Source organism: Piliocolobus tephrosceles, chromosome 2 (genome assembly GCF_002776525.5).
Source record: "Piliocolobus tephrosceles isolate RC106 chromosome 2, ASM277652v3, whole genome shotgun sequence".
Classification (NCBI taxonomy): domain Eukaryota; kingdom Metazoa; phylum Chordata; class Mammalia; order Primates; family Cercopithecidae; genus Piliocolobus; species Piliocolobus tephrosceles.
The window spans coordinates 37,583,501-37,607,141 of NC_045435.1; the positions used below are offsets into that span (position 1 = coordinate 37,583,501).

Below are 23,641 nucleotides of genomic sequence, written 5' to 3' on the forward strand. Positions count from 1 at the left end.
GTGGTAGCTCTGTGTACCTGCCAGTGGTGGTGCAAATCAGAGGTACCAGCTAACAGTGTAGCCCATCACAAAGCCAAACTGATCACTTCCAGATGTGGTAGGAAATTCTACCTGGCTTGAATCTTTAGATGGCCAGCCTCCAGGCCCAGCGTCAAACCTCATGAGGACCCTGCCCAGGAAGGGAGATGACCATCACAGTGCATTTTGGAAAGGAGCAGGGGCTAGTTCTGCCAAACCTGGGGTTTTAAACAGTGCTCAGCTCAGCCTCAAGGACCTGCCCCAGGTGGAAGATGCCTATCATAGTGTATTTTTGCAAAGTGAAGGGACTAGTTCTGCCATAGGTGGAAGTTTAAACAGCCCTCAGTTCAGTCTCAAAGCCTATTCCAAGTCCCCACCTAGGTAGGGAGGCAAACCTCAGGTATGCATTTATTTTATTTTATTTTTAGAGGTGGGATCTCTGTCGCTCACATTGGAGTGCAGTGACATGATCATAACTCACTGAAGCCTCAAACTCCTGGGCTCAAGTGATCCTCCCATCTCAGCCTCCCAAGTCACTGGGATACAGGCATGAGCCACCATGCTCAATCATGCATTTCCACTGAGCATAACAGCTGGTCCACTGGTCCAGAATAGCAACTCCACCTAACCTCAGGGCCCAGCCTGCAATACTGTCCAAGTGCAGATCTCAAACAGGGGTACCACCTGGCCAAGGAATACACTCTGGGGCCCAGCCAAGAGGTGACTGCAGTGCCAAATGAGCAACTCTGCCTGATTATAGAGCTCAGCTAGTGGGTTCACCTGACAGCAGAACCCAGCCAGCAGTCCCACCCAAACTCAGAGCAAAGGCAGCAGCCCAACTATCTAGAGAAGCCAAAAGCAAGCTTTGCCTGCTCAGGGCTGCTATCAGTTGGCCTATTCAGAATCAAAGGCTAGACAACTGAAGTTCTATCCCTGTCAAAGAACACCTATAAAAGCCAAAGAGATAGCTGTCTCCTCAAATGCGTAGATACCAACACAAGAACACAGATTACAAAGAACCAGGAAGCCAAGATACCTTCAAAAGAAACTAACAAAGTTCCAACAATGAACCCTAAAGAAATGAAGATCTGTGAAATGAGAAAGAATCCAGAATAATTCTCCTAAGAAAGTCCAACGAACTACAAAGATATATGGATAAAAAAATCAAATAAAATTTGGAAAACAATATACAAACAAAACAAGAATTTTGACAAAGAAATAGAAACAATAAAAAAGAAAGAGAAATCTTAGAGATGAAGAATACAATGACTGAACTGAAAAATGCAATCAAAGCTTTAGCAGCAGGCTTAATCAAGCAGAAGAGAGAGAGATTAGGGAGTTGGAGGGATGAGAAGATGGTCAAAGAGTACAACGTTTCAGTTAGACAGGAAGAATAAATGATAAGTATTTGGGGGTGATATGTTAATTGGCTTAATTCCATCATTTTGCATTGTATACAGATAGCATCACTCTGTGCCTCATAAATATATAGTTATAATTTGTCAATATCCAATTTTTAAAAATCACATGAATATAACACCTGGCTTTTGCAATGGCTACAAAACAGCTCAGCTTAAGAAAGAAAACAATCAACTAGCATTAGCAGCAAGATACACAAGCCACTTTGGCCTGTTTAAAGGTCTTTTGGGGCTTTGATTCTTCAACAAAACAAACTGTGCTTTTTCTGAATGGGCAAGGTTTATGAAACGTCCAGATGAACATCAGTATATATGTACAGGTTCCTGCAACCAACTGTCTGGGGAGGACTCATTCACATCACAAGAGGGAAGGTGAAATTATTTAGAATCAAATAATTTATTACTGACTGCTGAACCTGCAAATTGCTATTTTGGCACAAAGCACTATCTTCCTACGCTGGAAGATTCTAAGTCGTCTATGGAATGACTGAAGTGTCATCTAAATAAAACACCATGTGCTGTCCAGGAATATCACTTATAAAATGCACAGAATTTCCAATGATGCTACACGATACAAAAAGCATGACCAAGTATTTAAATCTCCATAGTGAATATAAAACACTATATTCCTATATTCTTGATTGGCTTGAAGTTATGAGCAAGTCATATGACATCCTGAAATACAATAATACGCAAGGTCAAAAGCTTGGAAGTCTTTAAGACCTCAGAAATGAACTTATTACGTATATTTTAGTTCTGTTTGAATGTTATCTGATTTAAGGCTTGATAATTAGCCCAGGGCACTAACCTTCCAATTGTTCTTTCCCATAATATATACAAGCTAAGAACATAACAAGGCAAATAAGAACTTATCTTATTTCTTATTTCTCCTTATCTTCTACATTAACTAAGAGACCCTCTGTCCCTGAGAGAAGATTATCTGTGTAAAATGGACTTATACTCCATTTTCCAGAGGTCTGAGTCCACTGAGAATTGAGGATGGGCAGAGGTAGGCAAATAGGAATGGGAAGGAAGAATCTCACTCTCTTCCCCCAACTCTTTCTAAGCATATACATATAATCTGCATATTTTGTAGGTAAAGTAAGAGAAACACAGGAAACTTCTCTGATGTCAGCTGTAGGAAAAATCCAACAAATTGGAAGTTGTTTTTTTTTTTTTTAAATCATCAAAATTTTCAGGGCTTAAAAGAAAGGCAGACCAATGCCCTTCAGGGATTGTAAATGAGTCATTTATTATTGGGGCTGAGACTGAAAGCTGTTCCAATAGCCATTCACATCTTCTTAAGCATTAGTTGAGCACATGGCCACCCAAGCTAAAGATTATATGTCCCAGCCTCTCTTGGGGAATATAACCATGTGAAAGTTGGGGAATGTAGCCATGTGAAAGTTCTGGCCCACTGTATGTGAAGAGAAATACTATGTGCAACTTCTGAGCAGTGGCCTCTTTGCTCCCTTATCTCCCCTTCCTGATGGCTGAAATGCAGATGTGATGAGAGAGACTGGACTAACCATCTTATACCGAGGATAGAAACTATATTGCCGAAAATGTTAAAACAAAATAGAAGACTAGGTCCCCGACACACTACAGCCGTCATATAAGGCCTAAATTACAGTTACATCAATTACAGAATATAATTTTACTGTTATATGAGAAAGAAATTAATGTCTATCTTGTTAAACACCTGTTGTATTGGTTTTTGTTACAGCAGTGAATTTATATTCTAACTAATCCAGTTACCGATAAATTATGGTCAATTTTTGCTATTTGTGGTAGTCATGTTCTATAAACTTGCCATCAACACAGAATACTGAACTCTTGCTGCCAAGGAAAATAGATGATTAGGTTCCTGCAAGCCTCTAGTAAAAATATTTTCATCACTTAATCAATACAAAACCTTGTTTTATGCATGTTTCTGTTTAAAGACATCTTATTTATGTATACAGTTGTTTACATTGAGCTCCAGTAAACAGCATTGTAATTCATGCCTAGAGAAAACTGATTACATATTTTCTCCATAAGGCACATCACAGCCTTAATGCACTAGGGAACATTAGATAGCATTTCAGTACTTTGCTTGTGGGTCATGTTAAACAGCAAAATCACCGACTAAAAGCACAAAAATATGAAAAATGTGGCACTAACTAGCCCATTAAAAAGAAGCTTGCTCACAGTATAAGAGCTGAAACAAGAACGCAGAGCTTTGGCTTGTTCAACCGCAGCAGGGAAAGTGTGCTTGGAAAGATTCAAATTTTTTGCAGATCTGCATACGTCCGCCAAAGCCCCAGAGGTATTATTTCAGGATTCTGAATAAATTCTGTTAAGGTGGAAAATTCAAATATGGAATCCATGAATAATGAGAACTGACATATTTGGGGACTTCATGTAACAAGTCAGTTTATTCTAAAAGTTACTTCCTCAGTGTACTACGTAGGTTCCTCTGCCTAGAATATCCATTTCCTATCCACTTTCCGTATTCTGGATTTCCTGATTTCTCTTCAGTAGCCACAGAACTGTTTGCCTGGTTTTTTTTGTTTTTGTTTTTTTTTTTTTGACATAACTAATAAAATATTGGAATCAATTATGTCCTAGAGTAGAAAGATAACAATTATGTCCTAGAGTGGAAAGTGGCAGGGAATGTTCCTCCCAAGGTTCTTCAATGTTAGATGGCTGATAATGATTTAGTTACACATATAACGATACAGCACATTAGAAATAAAGTTTGCTGCCGTTTTGACATTTAATTCAAACAAATCTCTTCCTCACTGCTTTAGACAAAACTTTTGTTTGGATTGCTGGTAAAAAAAAAAAAAAAAAAAAAAAAAAACCATAACTTGCTGGTACAAGGTAAGAAAATGAAAAGGTGTTTTTTCAGAGCCAGCACTGATTTCAAGAAAAAAGATGGGATGTCAAGTTCCTATTCCCGAAGTGTGAAGGTACATCCCAGCATCCTCATCTGATTTCTGAGACCAGTCACCTAAGTTGAACTAACATCTGTGAAAATTAATTAGTGCTAAAGAGTAGACTATACTTAGAAATTAAAAATCATATTCCAGCTAAGTAATAATAAGTCATCTTGATTTACATAATACTAAATCATTTTATGGTATACAATACAAAAGAAAACCTTAATTCAACATTTGGAGAAAATCAACAGTTGATGATATGTATATGAAAATTATAACTCTTACTCACTATAAATATTAAGTGAATCCAAAATGATGACATGAGTGCACTAGATAATAAAGAAACACAGCATGATGAGAAACAGGTTGCCAGGCACTAGTCAAATTTCAAGTAGACACTGTCCTTCAGCAATGCTGCTACAATTAAATTCAAACTCACTTACCTACTGTGTCCACTCCTTTCCTGCCAGCACGACCAGCCATCTGCTTATAAGTAAGAACATCTAAAGGTCGACCACCAAAAATAGGGGTTCGAATAATCACACGACGTGCAGGTAAATTCACCCCAGAAGAAAGAGTAGAAGTCGCCGCCAAGACCCGAATGAGACCTTGACGAAAGGCTCCTTCAATAATATCCCTCTCCTCTAAAGTAAGACCTAAAAAAAGGAGGTTTTTATATATTTATTGATATATAATGAAAATATTATACGTGACCACTTACAAATGGATTTGAGTCTGCTTCAAGCCTCTAAAGATTTTTGAAACTATTGTTATGACTGTTGACAAAGGAGTCATCACAGTCTACCTCTTTAACAGTATAATCTGGCCGGGCGCAATGGCTCATGCCTGTAATCCCAGGACTTTGGGAGGCTGAGGCAGGTGGATCGCTTGAGGTCGGGAGTTCGAGACCAGCCTGGCCAACATGGTGAAACCCCACCTCTACTAAAAATACAAAAATTAGCTGTGTATGGTCGTGGGCACCTGTAATCCCAGCTAGTCAGGAGGCTGAGGCAGGAGAATCACTTGAACCTGGGAGGCAGAGTTTGCAATGAGCCGAGATCACATCATTGCACTCCAGACTGGGCAACAGGGCGAGACTCAGTCTCACAAAACAACAACAATAACAAAAAAAGAGTAGAATCTGCTGCCCCTAGTATACCTCTATCTTATTTTCCAGACCAGGGGTCCACAAACTTTTCCTGTTCCTGTGGAATAGCAGGTCTCTGCTGTAACTATTCGACCCTGCCACTGTGACATGAAAGCAGCAACAGAACAAATGGGCATGACTGTGTTCCAATAAAACTTTATTTACAAAAACAGATGGTAGGCTAGACTTGACCAGCAGACTATAACTTGCTAATCACTGTTCTAGATAATGAACTCCTTGTGGATAGTGATATGCCTCATTCATCAAGACATCTTCAGGGCCTGTGCATCACATTGGTCAGATACACTTCTGACATAAATACATGATGAATAAAAACATGAGTAAATGAAAAACAGCATATAGAATATATACTTATCTGGCTCATTTTTCAATTTTATTTAAAAATTTAAAGGTCTGGGGTTCTAATTTTAAAATTAAGTGGTGGGTACACAGGTGTTCACTTTTTTAGTATGCATCATAAATTACATACAATGTAAATTTTGTGTGTGTATATATAGTAGTTTCCCCCATCTGTGGTATTGCTTTCCACAGTTTTAGTTACCCAAAGTCAAAAATATAAAGAGGAAAATTCCAGAAATAAGCAATTCATAAGTTTTAAATTGCATGCCCTACCACCCAGGACATGAATTATCCCTTTATTCAGTGTATCCATGCTATATAAACTACCTGCACTATATAATGTCACTATATAGGAAAGAACATAGTATATAGAGGGTTTGGTACTACCTGTGGTTTCAGGCATTCACTGAGGATCTTGGAACATATTCTCCACAAAGAAGGACTACTATATACCATATATATAAATATATATACCCCCTGACACACACGCATTTCAAATACATTTAAAAGTTTTAACATGCTATGAAAAAACATCATATATGTGGGGCTCGTACTATGCATGGTTTCAGATATCTACTGGGGGTCTTGGAACATAGCTTCAGTGAACAAGGGGAGACTACCATATACAAATAAGTAAACTGAAACATGTTTGTTTTACTCTTGTTCAATCTATCACACAATTTCGCTTTGTCACCCAGGTTGGAGTACAGTGGCACGATCTCGGCTCACTGTAACCTCCACCTCCTGGGTTCAAGCAATTCTGCCGGCCTCAGCCTCCCAAGAAGCTGGAATTACAGGTGCGTGCCACAACGCCTAGCTGATTTTTGTATTTTTAGTAGGGATGGGGTTTTGTTGGCCAGGCTGGTCTTGAACTCCTGACCTCAGGTGATCCACTTGCTTTGGCCTCCCAAAGTGCTGGGATTACAGGAGTGAGCCACTACACCCAGCCCACACAATTTCTTAAAAAGAAATCTAAGGATAACAAGTGTGTTTAACAAGAAATAAATATACACAAATATAAAAGTTAAGACAGTATAAGGAATTTTGGAGGTTTCTTAATAACAGATTATAAATATGAAATACCTGCATGATGAAATGCTACACCCCATGGTACAGTTTTCTGTAATACAGAGTCCAGTCCTGAAGGCAAACGTCTTAACTGATCCATCACTTCCAGGAGTTCTTTTTGTTCTAGAATTACTGGTGGGCATTCAGAGGGTTTCACTAATCCTGTCACAAAAAAATTATCAACACCATTTGCTTCTAGCTTCAGCTCCTTTAAGTGGTATCTGTCTAAATCATAATAGAACTAAATAGCAGGAGAATGGTTCTGAAACTGCTGCATACTATAATCCCCTGGAAATCTTTTAAGAATACTGATGCCTGGTTCTTAATTCTGGACATTGTTATATAATTGGTGTGGGGTGTGACCTGGACATGAAGAATTTTTAATCTCCCCAGGCAATTCCAATGTGCGCCAAAGTTTAGGAAACTGTATAAGGGTAAGACCCACGGGAGGTGATCAAAGGAACCTGCTGGGGAAGTAGAGTATTACAGATACTGATTACCACTCAAAGCCCCAAAATCAAAACGCTTGCTCAAGGTGTGTACCACCAACCAGCAGTTGCAGCATCAGAGGGTTTCACCAATCCTGTCACAAAAAAGCCTACTTGTCAAATTATTCTTGCCTCTTTGGCATTAATCTGGTAGTTAATTACATACCACCCTCTGTTTTTTTGTCTTCTCCCCCAGTAAGAGCTTAATGTTTTTTTGAGACAGGGTCTCACTCTGTCACCCAGGCTGGAGTACAGTGGCACAATCACTGCTCACGGCAGCCTCAACCTCCTGGGCTCAAGCAATCCTCCCACCTCAGTCTCCTGGTTAGTTAGGACCAGACACACATGCCACTATGCCCAGCTAGTATTTTTTTTTTTCACTTGTAGAGATAGGGTCTCCCTATGTTACCCAGGCTGGTCTCAAACTCTTGGGCTTAAGCAATTCTCCCACCTTGGCCTCCAAAGTGCTGAGATTACAGGCATGAGCCACCACCCAGCCTTAACTTTCTTATATGCAGTAAAAGCTTTACGTACTTATATGATGTCTTTAAAAATTGTCCAGACTTTTGGATTTTTGAACTTGCAAAACTTTTCATAAAAAGTAATTATATGGCTGGGCATGGTGGCTGACACCTATAATCCCAGAACTTTGGGAGGCCAAAGTGGGCAGATCACTTGAATCCAGGAGTTTGAGACCAGCCTGGGAAATGTGGCAAAATCCCATCTCTAAAAAAAAAATACAAAAAAATTAGCCAGGTGTGGTGGCATGCACCTATAGACCCAGCTACTTGGGAGGCTAAAGTGGGAGGATCACTTGAGCCCATGAGGTAGAGAGCCCATGAGGTACAGTGAGCTGAGATCATGCCACTGCATTCCATCCTGGACAACAGAGCAAGATCCTGTCTCAAAAAAAAAAAAAAAAAGAAAAGAAAAGAAATAAATGTGTGTTCTAGAATTATTATGTGTCAGTTGAAAATAATCAAATATATATATATATTTAAATACATATCTTATATTTCATACATTTTTAAATTTTTAGGTAAACTTTTCTTAAAATTTTAAGAACTCACAGAAAGTTGCCAATATTTTATTTTGCTGAGGGCAATTAATTTTTTAAAACCTTATCTATCAATATTTTTATTTCAAAAAAGACATTTAACATTAAAAAATGACTAGGAATAATTTCAGAATGTAAACTGCAGCTTTATAAATAATATGCTGCCTTGTCTTTATTTTTCTGATAAAAATCTCATCATAGACCAGGCTCCAAGCACTAGCATTTGGGAACCACTGCTGCAAACCAAGATGACAAAATCTCAAGAAAAGAAAATGATGATGATTCTGGTTATTAAGGATTATAAATGGCCATGGTAAAATGTAAGGAAATAAGCTAACCTCGTATAGAAAGTACCAATAAAGGGGAAACTGGAAGAGATAATACACTGTTAGACAACAGCCTAGCCAATATAAACTTCAAGCAAAAGTTTACTTGTTAGAGCTAGACTTGAGATTTCCATCACTTACCTTCATGATGCCACTGGTATAATTAATTAATAAAATATCTAATATTCTGTGACTAGAACTGGTCCCTGTCTTCCTTGTATTTATCTTGGACTCCAAAGCACCACAGACTAGTAAAAATAGTGAGGCAACAGTGTTCACTCTAGAATCAGTAAAAATATATACTAATGATTATAGCCAATAGTATATACTAGATCACCATTTGGCAACAAAAAAGGAACAAACTGATAAATTAACAACCTGGGTGAACATCAGCCACACCAGGCTGAGTGAAAGAAGCTAGATACAAAAGACACATACATACTGTATGACTTCATTTACGTGAAATTTTTAGAAAAGCACAAGTAATCTAAAGTGACAGCAAGCAGAGATCAACAGTTGCGTAAGTCTGGGATAGAGGGAAGAGACGGCAAAAGAAAAAAGAATATTTTAGGGTAATGAAAATGTTCTAGGTGTTGAATATAGTATGGTTAAATAGATGTATACATTTGTTAAAATTTATCATATATATATAAAATTGGTACATTTTCTTATAAATAATACCTCAAAGCTGATTTTAAAATAGATTTGTATATACATGCATGTGTGTGTATATATGTGTATAAATACACACACACACACACACACACACACACAAAGTTGACTGTTAAACAACACAGGAGTTAGAAACAAAGAAACCCCCAGTCAAAAATCTACACACAACTGGACTTCTCCAAAAGTTAACTACTAATAGGCGGTGGCTCACACCTGTAATCCCAGCACTTTGGGAGGCCGAGGCAGGCAGATCACAAGGTCAGGAGACAGAGACCATCCTGGCTAACACGGTGAAACCCCTCTCTACTAAAAATACAAAAAATTAGCCGGGTGTGGTGGTGGACTCCTGTAGTTCCAGCTACTCGGGAGGCTGAGGCAGCAGAATGGCGTGAACCCGGGAGGCGGAGCTTGCAGTGAACCGAGATCACACCACTGCACTCCAGCCTGGGCGACAGAGCGAGACTCCGTCTCAGAAAACAACAACAACAAAAAAAAAGAAAACAAGAAAGAGAAAATACATTTACTATTCAGTAATAAATCATCATAAAGGTCTTCATCTTCATCATCTTTACCTTGAGTAGGCTGAAGAAGGAGAAAGAGGGGTTCGCCTTGCTGTCTCAGGGGTGGCAGAGGCAGAAGTGGTGGCAGTAGAGGCAGGCACACTTGGTGTAACTTTACGTAAATACATTGTAATTTCTGCCTGGTTTTGCTTTTTTATTATCTAAAAATTTTTATATACGGTACCAATCCTTTCGCCATTTGCTGTCATTTCAGTGTCGATATCATTGGAGGGTCCATGCCATAAAAAAAGTCAGAAGCAGTCTTGAATAATTGGAATCCTTCTGCCAAACTGTCTAATGTCAACTTGTTTTCTGGCACTGCTTCTTCTATGTCTTCTTACTCATCATCTGGCACTTGTTTGGAAGCACTCATTTTCTTCAAGTCATCTTCTGTTAATTCCTCTGGTATGGTGTCTACTAGCTCTTGAATTTCTCCAAGATCCGTATCTTGAAACCCTTTACCTCCACCATTTTTTTTTTTTGCCATTTTCACAATCTCTTTCATGATTTCCTTCATTGGCTCTGTCATAAATCCTATGTGAAGTCATGTGCAATATGTGGACAGTTTTCTCCAGCAGGAATTTATCATTTTGGGCGTGCTGGCTTTCACAGCTTTCCCTATAACAACAATGGCATCTTCAATGAAATAATCCTTCAAGACTTTCACGATGTTCTATCGGGGTTCTCTTCTGTAATGTTGATAGTCCTTTCTGTAGAGTACCGTGCATAATGAGCTTTAAACATCCTCATGACCCCTTGATCTAGAGACTAAATTAGAGATGCTATGTTTGGGGGTAAGTAGATCACTTTGATGCCTTAACTATTGAACTCAAGAGGTTCTGGATGGCCGGGGGCATTGTTCAATATCAAACGAAAGCTAAAAGGCAGTCCCTTACTGGCAATGTATTTCCTGACTTCAGAGACAAAGCATCGATGAAACCAATCCAGAGAAAGGGTTCTCACTCTCCAGTCCTTCTTGTACAACCCAAAGACTGGCAACCAGTGTTTATCTATTCCCTCTAAGGCTTGGGGATTGGCTGTTTCATAGATATGAGTAGTCCTGATCATAAACCCAACTGCATTTGCACAAAACAAGAGTTAGCCTATCCTTTCCTGCTTTAAATCCTGGTGCTTTCTTCTCTTCCTTACTGATAAATGGGTTCTTTGTGGCTTTTTTTTCCCCCCAGAATAGGGCACTTTCATCTGCATTAAAAATCTGTTCAGGCAGATATCCTTTCTCCTCAATAATTTTCTTAATGGTATCTTGGAACTCATCTGCAGCCTCTTGGTCTTGCATCTCCTGTTATCTTGACACTTTTTCAAATTAATACAAATCACCAAAAAATTTTCCATTATGTATTAAGAAAAATCCACATATAAACCTCTAAAACTATCCAACCATCTTTTGCTGGCATTAAATTCTCCAGCTTTAGATCCCTTTGCTTTAAGTTGCCATATGGACTTCACTTTTTCTCAAATCATAGTAGTCTATAGGTATGGATTTCTTTTGTGTGTGTGTGTGTGTGTGTGTGCACGTGCGTGCACGTATGCATGCGTGTGTGTGCGCATCTGTGGCGACAGGGTCTCACTCTGCCACCCAGACTGAGCTGAGCACAACGGCATGATCATGGCTGACTGCACCCTTTACCTCCCAGGTTCAAACAATCCTCCCACCTCAGCCTCCCAAGTGGCTGGAACTACAGGCAAACACCACCACACCTGGCTACTTTTTTCTTTTTTTTTTTTTTTGAGATGGAGTCTCGCTCTGTCGCCCAGGCTGGAGTGCACTGGCACAATCTCGGCTCACTGCAACCTCTTCCTCCCAGGTTTAAGCAATTCTCCTGCCTCAGCCTCCCAAGTGGCTGGGACTATAGGCATGCACCACCACGCCTGGCTAATTTTTATATTTTTTAGTAGAGACGGGGTTTCACTATGTTGTCCAGGCTGGTCTCAAACTCCTGACCTCAGGTGATCCACCCACTTCATCCTCCCAAAGTGCTGGGATCACAGGCGTGAACCACCGTGCCCGGCCTAACTTTTTAACTTTTGTAGAGATAAGATCTCACTATGTAGCCCATGCTGGTCTTGAACTCCTGGACACAAGTGATCCTCCTGCCTTGGCCTTCCAAAGTGCTGGGATTATCAACGTAAGCCACCTCACCCAGCAGGTATGCCTTTCATATAGTGATCCTGCAGCCACATAAAACTGCATTTTCAAAATCAGATGACATAGTATTTCACAAAATGTGCAAAGCTGCGGCAATAGCTTCATAAATTTCCTTCTTTTTTTACAGTAGTACTTGAGCTCAATTCATTTATCTTAAAATAATAAATGCATCTGCAGACCTCAACTTATGGTACATAGCAAGCAATTCAATTTTTTCTTAGAATGCCACAACTTTTCTCTGCTTCTTGGGAACACTTCCGGCATCACTAGTGGCACTTCAGATTGGTCTCATGGTATTATTCAAGGTTTACAGTATTGCACTAAATATGATGAAAAGTACATGAGAAACATGATAAATTACTTTTTACTGCAATATGCAAATTATGAGAGACACAAACTGCTCATATGAAGATGATAAGCGTCACATATTTTAAGTGGATACTCACAATACTTGAGCTTGCTGCAACAGCAGCAGGAGGTAGCTATAAAATTATTACAGTAGTACAGTATATATTATGGTTAATTTTATGCAGTTATGATTTAACACTGCCTCTTTACATTTGTTTACACTCTTCTCGACTGTGAATGGCGCCATATCTTCTTGACTGTGAATGGCGTCTGTGTCTGTGTGCATAAGTTTTGATAAATATTTATTTATTTATTTATTTATTTGAGAGAGGGTCTCACTCTCATCCAGGCTAGAGTAAAGCGGCGTGATCTCGGCTTACTGCAACCTCCACCTCCCAAGTTCAAGTGATTCTCCTGCCTCAGCCTCCCATGTAGCTAGGATTACAGGTGCCCACCATCACACCCGGCTAACTTTTGTATTTAGTAGAGATGGGGTTTCACCATGTTGGCTGGGCTGGAAATTTTAATTGTTTTTTTTTTTTTTTTGAGATGGAGTTTCGCTCTTGTTGCCCATGCTGGAGTGCAATGGCGCGATCTCGGCTCACTGCAACTTCTGCCTCCTGGGTTCAAGCGATTCTCCCACCTCAGCCTCCTGAGTAGCTGGGATTACAGGTGTGCACCACCACACCCAGCTAATTTTTTGTATTTTTAGTAGAAACGGGGTTTCACTATGTTAGCCAGGCTGGTCTCTATCTCCTGACCTTGTGATCCGCCTGCCTCAGCCTCTCAAAATGCTGGGATTACAGGTGTGAGCCACCGTGTCTGGCAGAAATTTCAATTTTTAATAAAAGATTTGGGCCAGGCACAGTGGCTTATGCCTGTAAACCCAGCACTTTGGGAGGCCGAGGCAGGTGGATCACTTGAGATCAGGAGTTCAAGACCATCCTGGCTAACATGGTGAAACCCTGTCTCTACAAAAATTAGCAGGGCATGATGGCAGGTGCCTGTAATTCCAGCTACCGGGGAGGCTGAGACGTGAGAATCACTTGAACCCAGGAGGCAGAGGTTGCAGTGAGCCAAGACCGTGCCATTGCATTTTAGCCTAAGCGACGGGTGCAAGACTCTGTCTCAAAAAATAATAAATAAATAAATAAATAATTGATTTGTGTATATTTTAAGGTAGTATGTGATAAAATAGACTAGCATCTACATATGTTTTAGGCTACATGACATATCTTTTTCTTTTTGTTCTTTAATGTTTTCATGTTTCTAGGCTACACAGCTTGTCAGTTTCTTCAAATTAACACAAATCACCAAAACATTTTCTAATATATTATGTATTGACAGAAATCCACATATAAATGAACGCACACAATTCAAACCCATGTCATTCAAGGGTCAACTTATACATATATACTCATATGTGTATGATTTTTTTCAGTTACACTTTCCTTTGGAAATATAAAGAAGACATGGTTTCTTTCCCCAAATAAATGTCTACATGTGAAGTTTTGCATCCAATTTAGGGGCTCCGAAGATCAAACTCTTAAAGCCCATGGATCCCTGATAAAGAACTGTAGCATATATCCCGTATTCTAAAAATCTAAAGCTGGCCGGGCACGGTGGCTCAAGCCTGTAATCCCAGCACTTTGGGAGGCCGAGACGGGTGGATCACGAGGTCAGGAGATGGAGACCATCCTGGCTAACACAGTGAAACTCCGTCTCTACTAAAAATACAAAAAACTAGCCGGGCGAGGTGGCGGGCGCCTATAGTCCCTACTCGGGAGGTGAGGCAGGAGAATGGCGTAAACCCAGGAGGCGGAGCTTGCAGTGAGTTGAGAGCGAGACTCCGTCTCAAAAAAAAAAAAAAAAAACTAAAGCTGATTAGTCTAAGTTTGTGTGTGTATACATAGTCTATACTGGGGATGGAATATGATTAGAATCACAAAAGCACAGTTTGGTAAAAAGGGTACCACCTAGTGGGCAGGCAGTGGCAATGATTAACAAAAGCCATGTTTTTGCTAATATAATCACTACTGTTACTTTCAAGCAAATGTACTAAGCATGAAGGCTTTCCTTTCCATCCATAACTCACCCTCAGTTTGATGATGTAGATTATAAAACTCTCGAGCAATGATATCTGCCAGCTTCTCACACCATGTCTTTGATGGACAAAAAAGTAATACTGAATGGTTATCACGAATCGTCTCATAACATAAACTAACAACATGGTCCTCATCTCCCTAAAAAAGAAAGATACATAACCACTTTAGTGGTACTTTCAAAAGATTCTCACATCAGTTTAAAAGCACTCATTTTCCTTTCTGGGGAAGCTTTTTCTTCTTGAAGGCATAATAAAAATCAGTTACAAAGTCAATAACAAAAGAAAGGAAAAAAAAGAAGAAAAAATAAGCTCCTAATGACTAAAGGTGAAAGAAATACTTACTATTCATTCAACTAATATTTACTGAGCTCCAATCCTCAGGCAATGGGAATACAATATTGAGTAAAAAGAAAGTCAAGATCCTAAGAGTCAAGGGGTTTATAGTCTCACCAACAGACACATTAAAATACAGATGTCCCCAACTTAAAATGGTTGGACTTTACGATTTTTTTTATTTTACAATGGTGCAAAAGCAGTATGCATTCAATAGAAACCATACTTTGGGTGCCCATACAACTCTTCTATTTTTCACTCTCAGCACAGTATTCATTAAATTATAAGATATTAAACACTTTATTATAAAACAGGCTTTGTGCTAGATGATTTTTCCCAACTGCAGGCTAATGTAAATGTTCTGGAGAACATTTAAGGTAGGCTAGGCTAAGCTATGATATTCGGTAGGTTAAATGTATTAAATGCATTTTCAACTTACAATGAGTTTATCAGGATACAACCCCATCATAAGTCTAAGAGCATCTGTACTAAATAAATATAAAATGCAATAATAATATATACCATTAAAAGAGAGTTTTACAGTGTTTTGAGGTCTCATATTTGACAGAAAGATCTGAAAGAAAAATTGTCCTGAGAAAGCAATTTAGCTGAGATGTGAAGGTGGGGAAACATTATCTCAATGAAAGGTAACACATTTCAAACAAACAAAAGGGCATGTGTGAATACCCTGTGGTGGCCCTGCAAGTTCTCCATACTGGAAGTATCTCAATGTATGTATTAAAAACTGGATTAATGCATCCATTGATTCACTCATTAAATGAATATTTACTATATGTCAAATATTGTTCTAGGTACTGGGGATGGAGCTGCGAACAAAGCAGAATAAAAGCTCTACCCTCATAACGTTTCTACTCCGGTAGGAAGAGCTAGATAATAACAAAAACAAGGTAAGTAAAACACGTAAGGGGCCGGGCACAGTGGCTCACTCCTGTAATCCCAGCACTTTGCGAGGCCGAGGCCTGAGGTCGGGAGCTCGAGACCAGCCTGACCTACATGGAGAAGCCCTGTCTCTACTAAAAATACAAAATTAACTGGGTGTGGTGGCGCCTACTAAAAATACAAAATTAACTGGGTGTGGTGGCGCATGCCTGTAATCCCAACTAGTAGGGAGGCTGAGGCAGAAGAATCACTTGAACCTGGGAGGCAGAGGTTGCGGTGAGCTGAGATCACACCATTGCACTCCAGCCTGAGCAACAAGAGCAAAACTCCATCTCAAACAAAAACAAAAACAAAAACAAAAAAACACATAATATGTTTGGTTTTGAAAAGTGCTAAGGGAAAAGAAATAGAGACCATGTGAGGGAGAACATTATAATTTAGACAAGTTGGCCAGGGAAGGTCTAAGACAGTGACATTTGAGTAAAAGTCCAAAGGTGAAAGAGTAAACCACACTGATCACACTGATGCCCCTAAGGGGAAAGCATTCTAGAAAAAGAGAACCTGAGGCGGGAAATTCATGGTATATTAAAAAACAGCAGAGGCTAGTGTGAAGGAAGTGAGAGGGAACATAGTAGATAGAGCCAAAGCACTAAGAGGGGCGGGGGGTATAGATCATGTAGGACCTTACAGACTACTATGAAGACACTGGCTTTTATTCTAAATGAAACAGAAAGCCACTGCAAGTTTCCGAGAAGAAGGATAACATGATCTGATGTTTGTTTTAAATAGATCACTAGCTCCTGATGTAAGCATAGACTGAGAGAGACAAGGTCAGAAGCAGAGAGAACAATTAGGAAATATTTCAGTAATCCAGGTAAGAAGTATAGGTGGTTCAAAAGGGAGGAGGCACAGACATAGTAAAAGAAGAAAAAAAATTAACAGGAAAGCAAATGAATGTGTTCACACGTAAATGTATTGAAGTAACCAAGGCATAGCCAGGCGAAATATGGGGCACAGAGCAAAGATTCCACACCAAGCATGCAGAAGTTACAAATGCGTACCTAGATAGTTCGTGAAACACAAAAATTTAGTCCTATTCCCAATTCTAAAATGACCCTTAGCTATGTTAGTACTCAGAGGGACAAACAACTCTGCATAAAAACAGCAGATGCCTCACTCCACCAATGTACATGAGTCAGTTCTTTAACCTCAGGATTAAAGTGTATTTGGGAGCATGGGAGGGGACTTATTTATCAAGCACTTTCTAGATGCCAGATAATTTTTTTAAATCATTTTTAATTCTTACAATATTCAAGATAAGGATTATAATATCCTATTTAATAGGTGAAGATATGAGATTCAGATAGGTTTTGTGATTCAACTACTATCTCAGCCATATCAAGTATCTCTATTAAGTATCAGAGGTAGATCTATCAGACTACAAAAATAATATTCTTTTCACTTTACTATATATTATACCTACCATTTAACAAAAAAGTTAATCTTCCATACTAACAGTTAGTGTAGACTAAACCATAAGAAAATATTTTCCCAGTAAAAAGAAAAAGCTACAAGATCAGTTTATTTTTTTAATGTTTATATTATATATCAGGAAACAATTATTTATTTAAATTAAAGGTACAACCACATTTCTTCTCTTACCATCACCACCAATATTTTTTTTGGCGGGGACAGAGTCTCACTCTGTTGCCCAGGCTGGAGTGTAGTGGCATGATCTCGGCTCACTGCAGCCTCTACCTACCATGTTCAAACAATTCTCCTGCCTCAGCCTCCCAAGCAGCTGGGATTACAGGCACCCACCACCACGCCCAGCTAATTTTTGTATTTTTAGTAGCGACAGGGTTTCACCATGTTGGCCAGGATGGTCTCAAACTCCTGACCTCAAGTGATCCACCTGTCTCAGCCTCCCAACGTGTTGGAATTTACAGACGTCAGCCACCACGCCCAGCTCACCACCAATTCTTTAAGAGGAAATCAATTAGCTTAATATTAATCCTAATGTATATGTAACTCCCAATTACATCACTCAGAATTGTTAATTTGCTAGAAAATGAAATCAAACACACAGATACTAATAGTAGTGATGTAAATATATTGATTTACCTTCACTTGTAGCATGGGTTCAAATTCCCTCACAAGTTTCATTGAAGAGTCATATATGGAATTTCCAACTTTTACTGACTCCAAAAGCGGTACAGGGCGAAAGTCGGTATGGTAGTGTTCAGCATTCAACCAGGAAGCCACAAGCTCCAAATTAGGAAGGGTGGCACTCATGCCAACAATCTGCACAGCATTAGACAGAGAACTGGCTAAATCTGCGGGACTATAAAAAAAACAAATGAAAAGAATATCAAAAGATATAGAATGCATTAATGATTAGTGTTGCTAACAATATTTATGGTTATGTCCTTTGCATACATTTCTTTAGGATATATACCTAAGAATAAAATTACTGAGCCACAGATTGAGTCACAGATTATCTTCAATTTAGATAATCCCACATTGTTTTCCAAGGTAACACCTCCACAATCTGTGTTTTCTATTGTTCCATAATCTTGTCACCACTTGGTATTGTCAATCTTTATAATATGTTAGCAGTTATAGAGGGTACGTGGTAGTATTTCTTTTTTTTTAGACAGGGTCTTGCTCTGTCACCCAGGCTAGAGTACAATGGACCTGTCTCAGCTCACTGCAACCTCTGCCTCCCAGGTTCAAGCGATTCTCCTGCCTCAGCCGCCCGAGTAGCTGGGACTACAGGTGCGTACTACCACACCCGGCTAATTTTTGTATGTTTAGTAGAGACAGTGTTTCACTGTGTTGGCCAGGCTGGTCTTGAACTGACCTCATGATCTGCCCACCTCAGCCTCCCAAAGTGCTGGGATTACAGACATGAGCCACCGCGCCCAGCCAGTATTTCTTTGAAGACGTAATTTACAGTTCCCTGATAACCAGTGAGACTCAGCATCACTTCATGTGTATGAACCACGTGGATACCCTGGTTGTTGGTGTTGTTATTGTTTGAAACAGAGTCTCGCTCTGTCGCCCACTCACTACAGGCTCCACCTCCTGGGTTCACACCATTCTCCTGCCTCAGCCTCCCGAGTAGCTGGGACTACAGGCACCCACCACCACACCTGGCTAATTTTTTTGTATTTTTAGTAGAGACGGGTTTTCACCGTGTTAGCCAGGATGGTCTTGATCTCTTGACCTCGTAATCCGCCCGCCTCGGCCTCCCAAACTGCTGGGATTATAGACGTGAGCCACTGTGCCCAGCCAATACCCTGTTTCAAAAGCCTGTTTTTTTGTCCATTGATATAGTGGGTTGTGTTTTTCTTATTCATTTGTATAACTTTTAAATGTCTGGATAGTGACTGTCCTCTTCCATTTTTTGCTCTGTTTTTATTATTTTATCAAGCTTTCTGTTGCATTATTTTACTTTTTATTTCTAGACAGGGTCTAGCTCTGTCAGCTGGAGTGCAAAGGCGCAATCTCGGCTCATGGCAACCTCTACCTCCAGGGTTCAAGTGATTCTTATGCCACCTGAGTTGCTGGGATTGCAGGTATGCATCAAGACGCCCAGCCAGATTTTGTATTTTTAGTAAAGACAGGGTTTTGCCATGTTGGGCAGGCTTGTCTAGAACTGGCCTCAAGTGATCTGCCTGCTTCGGCCTCCCAAAGTGCTGGGATTACACGCATAAGCCACCAGGCCTGGCCTTTCTTCTAAGTTATTGGGATGGATCATTAAATAATTGATTGTCAGTCTCTCTTCCTTATAATATATATGTTTTATGCTATCAATTTTCTTTTAAAAACAACTTTTGCTGCCCTTCACAAGTTTTGTTAGTAAATATTTTATTATACTTTCAGTTCAAACTATTTTCTAATTTCTGTTGTGATTACTTTTTTGATCTAAAAAATGTCAAAATTGTGTTTATTTCCAGTAACGTGGACATTTTCTAGTTACGCTTTTCTTATAGATAATTTCACTGCTGTTAGAAAATAAATGATATGGGCCGGGCGCGGTGGCTCAAGCCTGTAATCCCAGCACTTTGGGAGGCCGAGACGGGCGGATCACGAGGTCAGGAGATCGAGACCATCCTGGCTAACATGGTGAAACCCCGTCTCTACTAAAAAATACTACAAAAAACTAGCCAGGCGAGGTGGCAGCGCCTGTAGTCCCAGCTACCCAGGAGGCTGAGGCAGGAGAATGGTGTGAACCCGGGAGGCGGAGCTTGCAGTGAGCTGAGATCCGGCCACAGCACTCCAGCCTGGGTGACAGAGACTCCATCTCAAAAAAAAAAAAAAAAAAGAAATGATATGAATTCATTAAAATATGTTAAGACTTGCTTTATGGTCCAGCATATGGAAACTTTTTAATAAATGTTCCATGTGTAACTCAAATGAACATGTATTCTGCTGTTTTGAGGTAATTGTTCAATATATATCCATTAGGTCAAATTTGCTGATTATATTAATCATATTTTCTATATCCCTAGTGATTTGGGATAGAGATGGTTATCTGCTTGTTCTATCACAAGAGAGATGTGTTCAATTCTCCCTTAACTGAAAAGAACCTATTGAATACCCAGCACAATGACTAAAAATAGACCAACACCAACACACATCAGTATGAAATTTCACAGCACTGTGGAAAAAGAGGAGTGCCTAAAAATTCCCAGACAGAATTTAAAAAATTGTATACAAAGGATGAAAAACCAGCATAGCACTGAATTTCTCAATAGCAATGAGAAAATGAAGTAATGCCTTGACAACTCTGAAGGAAAAGTATTTCCAATCTTGACTTTTATACCTGGATAGTCCATAATTATGGAGACCGAGTACGGTGACTCATGCCTATCAACCTAGCACTTTGGGAGGCCGAGGTGGGTAGGTCACCTGAGGTCAGGCATTCAAGACCAGCCTGGCCAACATGGTGAAACCCTGTCTCTACTAAAAATACAAAAATTAGCTGGGTGTGGTGGCAGGCGCCTATAATCCCAGCTACTCGGGAGGCTGAGGCAGGAGAATCACTTGAACCCGAGAGGTGGAGGTTGCAGTAAGCCGATCGCACCACTTCACTCCAGCCTGGGCAAAAGAGCAAAACTCCATCTCAAAGAAAAAAAAAGAATTATGAGGCATTTTCAGACATGCAAGTTCTTAAAAAATGTATACCTATGTGTGTTCACTGAAATAAACTAGAAGTTCCTGGAAGATATTCCCACCAAAACAAGAAGGTAAATCAAGACAGATATATGGTCAAAACACTGGTTGGGGGAAGGGAATCTCAAGATGGTTGCTATGTAGCATATATATAGATTAACCACCTATCTAGACTGGAACAACTTGAAGGGCTTTAGGAAAATCTTCAAGAAGATGACTGGCAGAATAGCAAATGTGGTAGAATACACAACTAGGGAGGAGGCTAGGGATAAATTAGCAGTAAGTATCTGGAAAACCAAGCCATCAAACAAAAAAGACAGTTATTAATTTCAGAGAAAACAGAAAGTTGTTTAGAAAGCAAAAGTAATCATATTACACTATAGCCCAGTTACCAATGTTATTTATATAGTCATAATAGCATAACACTGAATAATGATCTAAGCAAAATCGTAACATAACTATATTTGAAGAATGGGAAGATAATGAGAGGATACGGAGAGACTGCAGAGAAGGGAGACAATTGGGTAGTAGTTAGTAAAGAATTTAAAAGAAAGCTAGATCTTCATCTTTCATAGTAAAAGTCAATATATAAGGTCTGAAATTTAAAAAATTAAGTAGCCACAATTAGAGATGCTGCTGTAAATATTTTTAAAAAGCTACAAGAGTTGAAAGGTTGAAGTAGCCTCTGAGAAGTGAGGGCTAAAAAAATACTATTTTTCAAAATTAGCCTGACTACTCATATATATAGTACAGAATACAGAAATACATTTCTTTAAATCTATAATAAAATACAGAAACTAGATTTTTAAAAATCTATAATAAAAATGTATACATTGGAAGGGTGAGCAGTCAGAAAATTAAGAATGTTTACAAAGTAATCTAAAATGTTGTTAGAGACATGGTGTTGCTCTGTAGCCCAGGCTGGAGTAAAGTGGCACAATCATACTTCACTGCAGCCTGGAACTCTTGGGCTCAAGTAATCCTCCTGCCTCAGCCTCCTGAGCAGCTGGGATTACAGGCGTGTGCCACCATGCCCAGTTAATTTTTTATCATGTATAGAAATGGGGTCTCACTGTGTTGCCCAGGCTGGTCTGGAACTCAGACTCAAGTGATCCTCTCACCTCAGCCTTCCGAAGTACTGGGATTACAGGTGTCAGCCACTATGCCTGGACTGACTTCTTCTGGAACAAAAACAAACTACTATACATGAGTTTTCTCAATAAGAAAAATATTACACTCCCTTAATTTATTTAACTCATACTTATGCACTTTTTCAGACACTTTCTCAACACTGTTTGAAATCTCAGGAACTCAGTTATTTCACGTACTCACCAAGATGCTGATTTCCGAGTAATATAGCAAATCTTGGTCAGCAAAAGTTCCAGCAGATACCCTCGGTGAGAGTCTCCCAGCATATGTAATTCATCGACAACCACCATTCCTAAAAAGATTTTCCAGATACTAGGTTTTTACAGAATCTCACATCCACGAAGAATTTTTTTCCAACTTTTATTTCACTCTATTTTATTTCCTTTATATCAACTTTTATTTTAGATTCAGGGGGTACATGTGCAGGCTTGTTACCTGGGTATATTGCGTAATGCTGAGGTTTGGAGTACAAATGATCCCATCACCCAGGTACTTAGCAATAGTATCCTATTATTAAATAGTTTTTCAACCCTTGTTCCCTTGTAGTAGTCCCCAGTTTCTGTTGTTGCCATCTTTATGTCCATGAGTACTCAAAGTTTAATTCCCACTTACAAGTGAGAACATGTGGTACTTGGTTTTCTGTTCCTGCATTAATTGGCTTAGGATAATGGCTCCAGCTGCATCCATGTGGCTTTGCTACAAAGGACATGATTTCATTCTTTTTATGACTGTGACAAGAAGAAATTTAAAAGACTCAACATCTTATATCACACATTGATATAAGATATAATACATTGCAAGTGATGCAAATTTCAAACCATAAATCAAAAATTATATTCCTTATAATGGGCAATTCTTTTCCAAGATATTTCAGGTATTACAGGCAGCTGTACTACAAGGTATACTGGATCTAAAAATCAATTATTAGCTTACTCAGGGCTAAACAAACCCAGGGAAGACTGCCTCTCATCACTCTTCTAAATTGGCAACTTCACTGAAATAAACATACAATCAAATATCAAAGACATCTATGTCAGTTTTCAGTGTATTGACTTTTCAATGGGAAAACATATATACTCATGTTGGAAAGTAGCTTAGAAAAAAACATAAGAGGGTCCAGAAGAAAAAGACAATTTTAAGAGATTTTTAATATGGTAGGCTAGTGAGTCACTATACTGCAAAACAAAAATATGATCACAATGTCCTTCACTACTTGGAGAATTTAACCAATGTATATACTTGGAAAAATTCTTAAAGAATTACTGAAAATTCAGTGTCAACCAATACTTTCTTAAAACATTTTCATAACAACATAGTTTCCACATGCACTGGTATTCTCCCCATCCCAAATTCTCCCCACCAAAAAACAACTTTCCAGTGAAAAGGAATTTGAGGAGACAATAGGGAACTTCCTAATGACA

General features: G+C 39.2%; 1 protein-coding gene across 1 annotated transcript in view; it reads right to left on the bottom strand.

Moving 5' to 3' along the window:
- POLQ (DNA polymerase theta) overlaps positions 1-23,641 on the bottom strand; it is a 116,911-nt gene that overhangs the window by 85,395 nt on the left and 7,875 nt on the right. The window contains exons 5-9 of the mRNA XM_023214415.3: positions 22,404-22,512; positions 18,015-18,234; positions 14,649-14,796; positions 6,951-7,097; positions 4,804-5,016 (exon numbers count right to left, since the gene is read on the bottom strand). Coding sequence (XP_023070183.2) covers positions 4,804-5,016; positions 6,951-7,097; positions 14,649-14,796; positions 18,015-18,234; positions 22,404-22,512 — 837 coding nt within the window. The remainder of the gene's footprint in view (positions 1-4,803; positions 5,017-6,950; positions 7,098-14,648; positions 14,797-18,014; positions 18,235-22,403; positions 22,513-23,641) is intronic.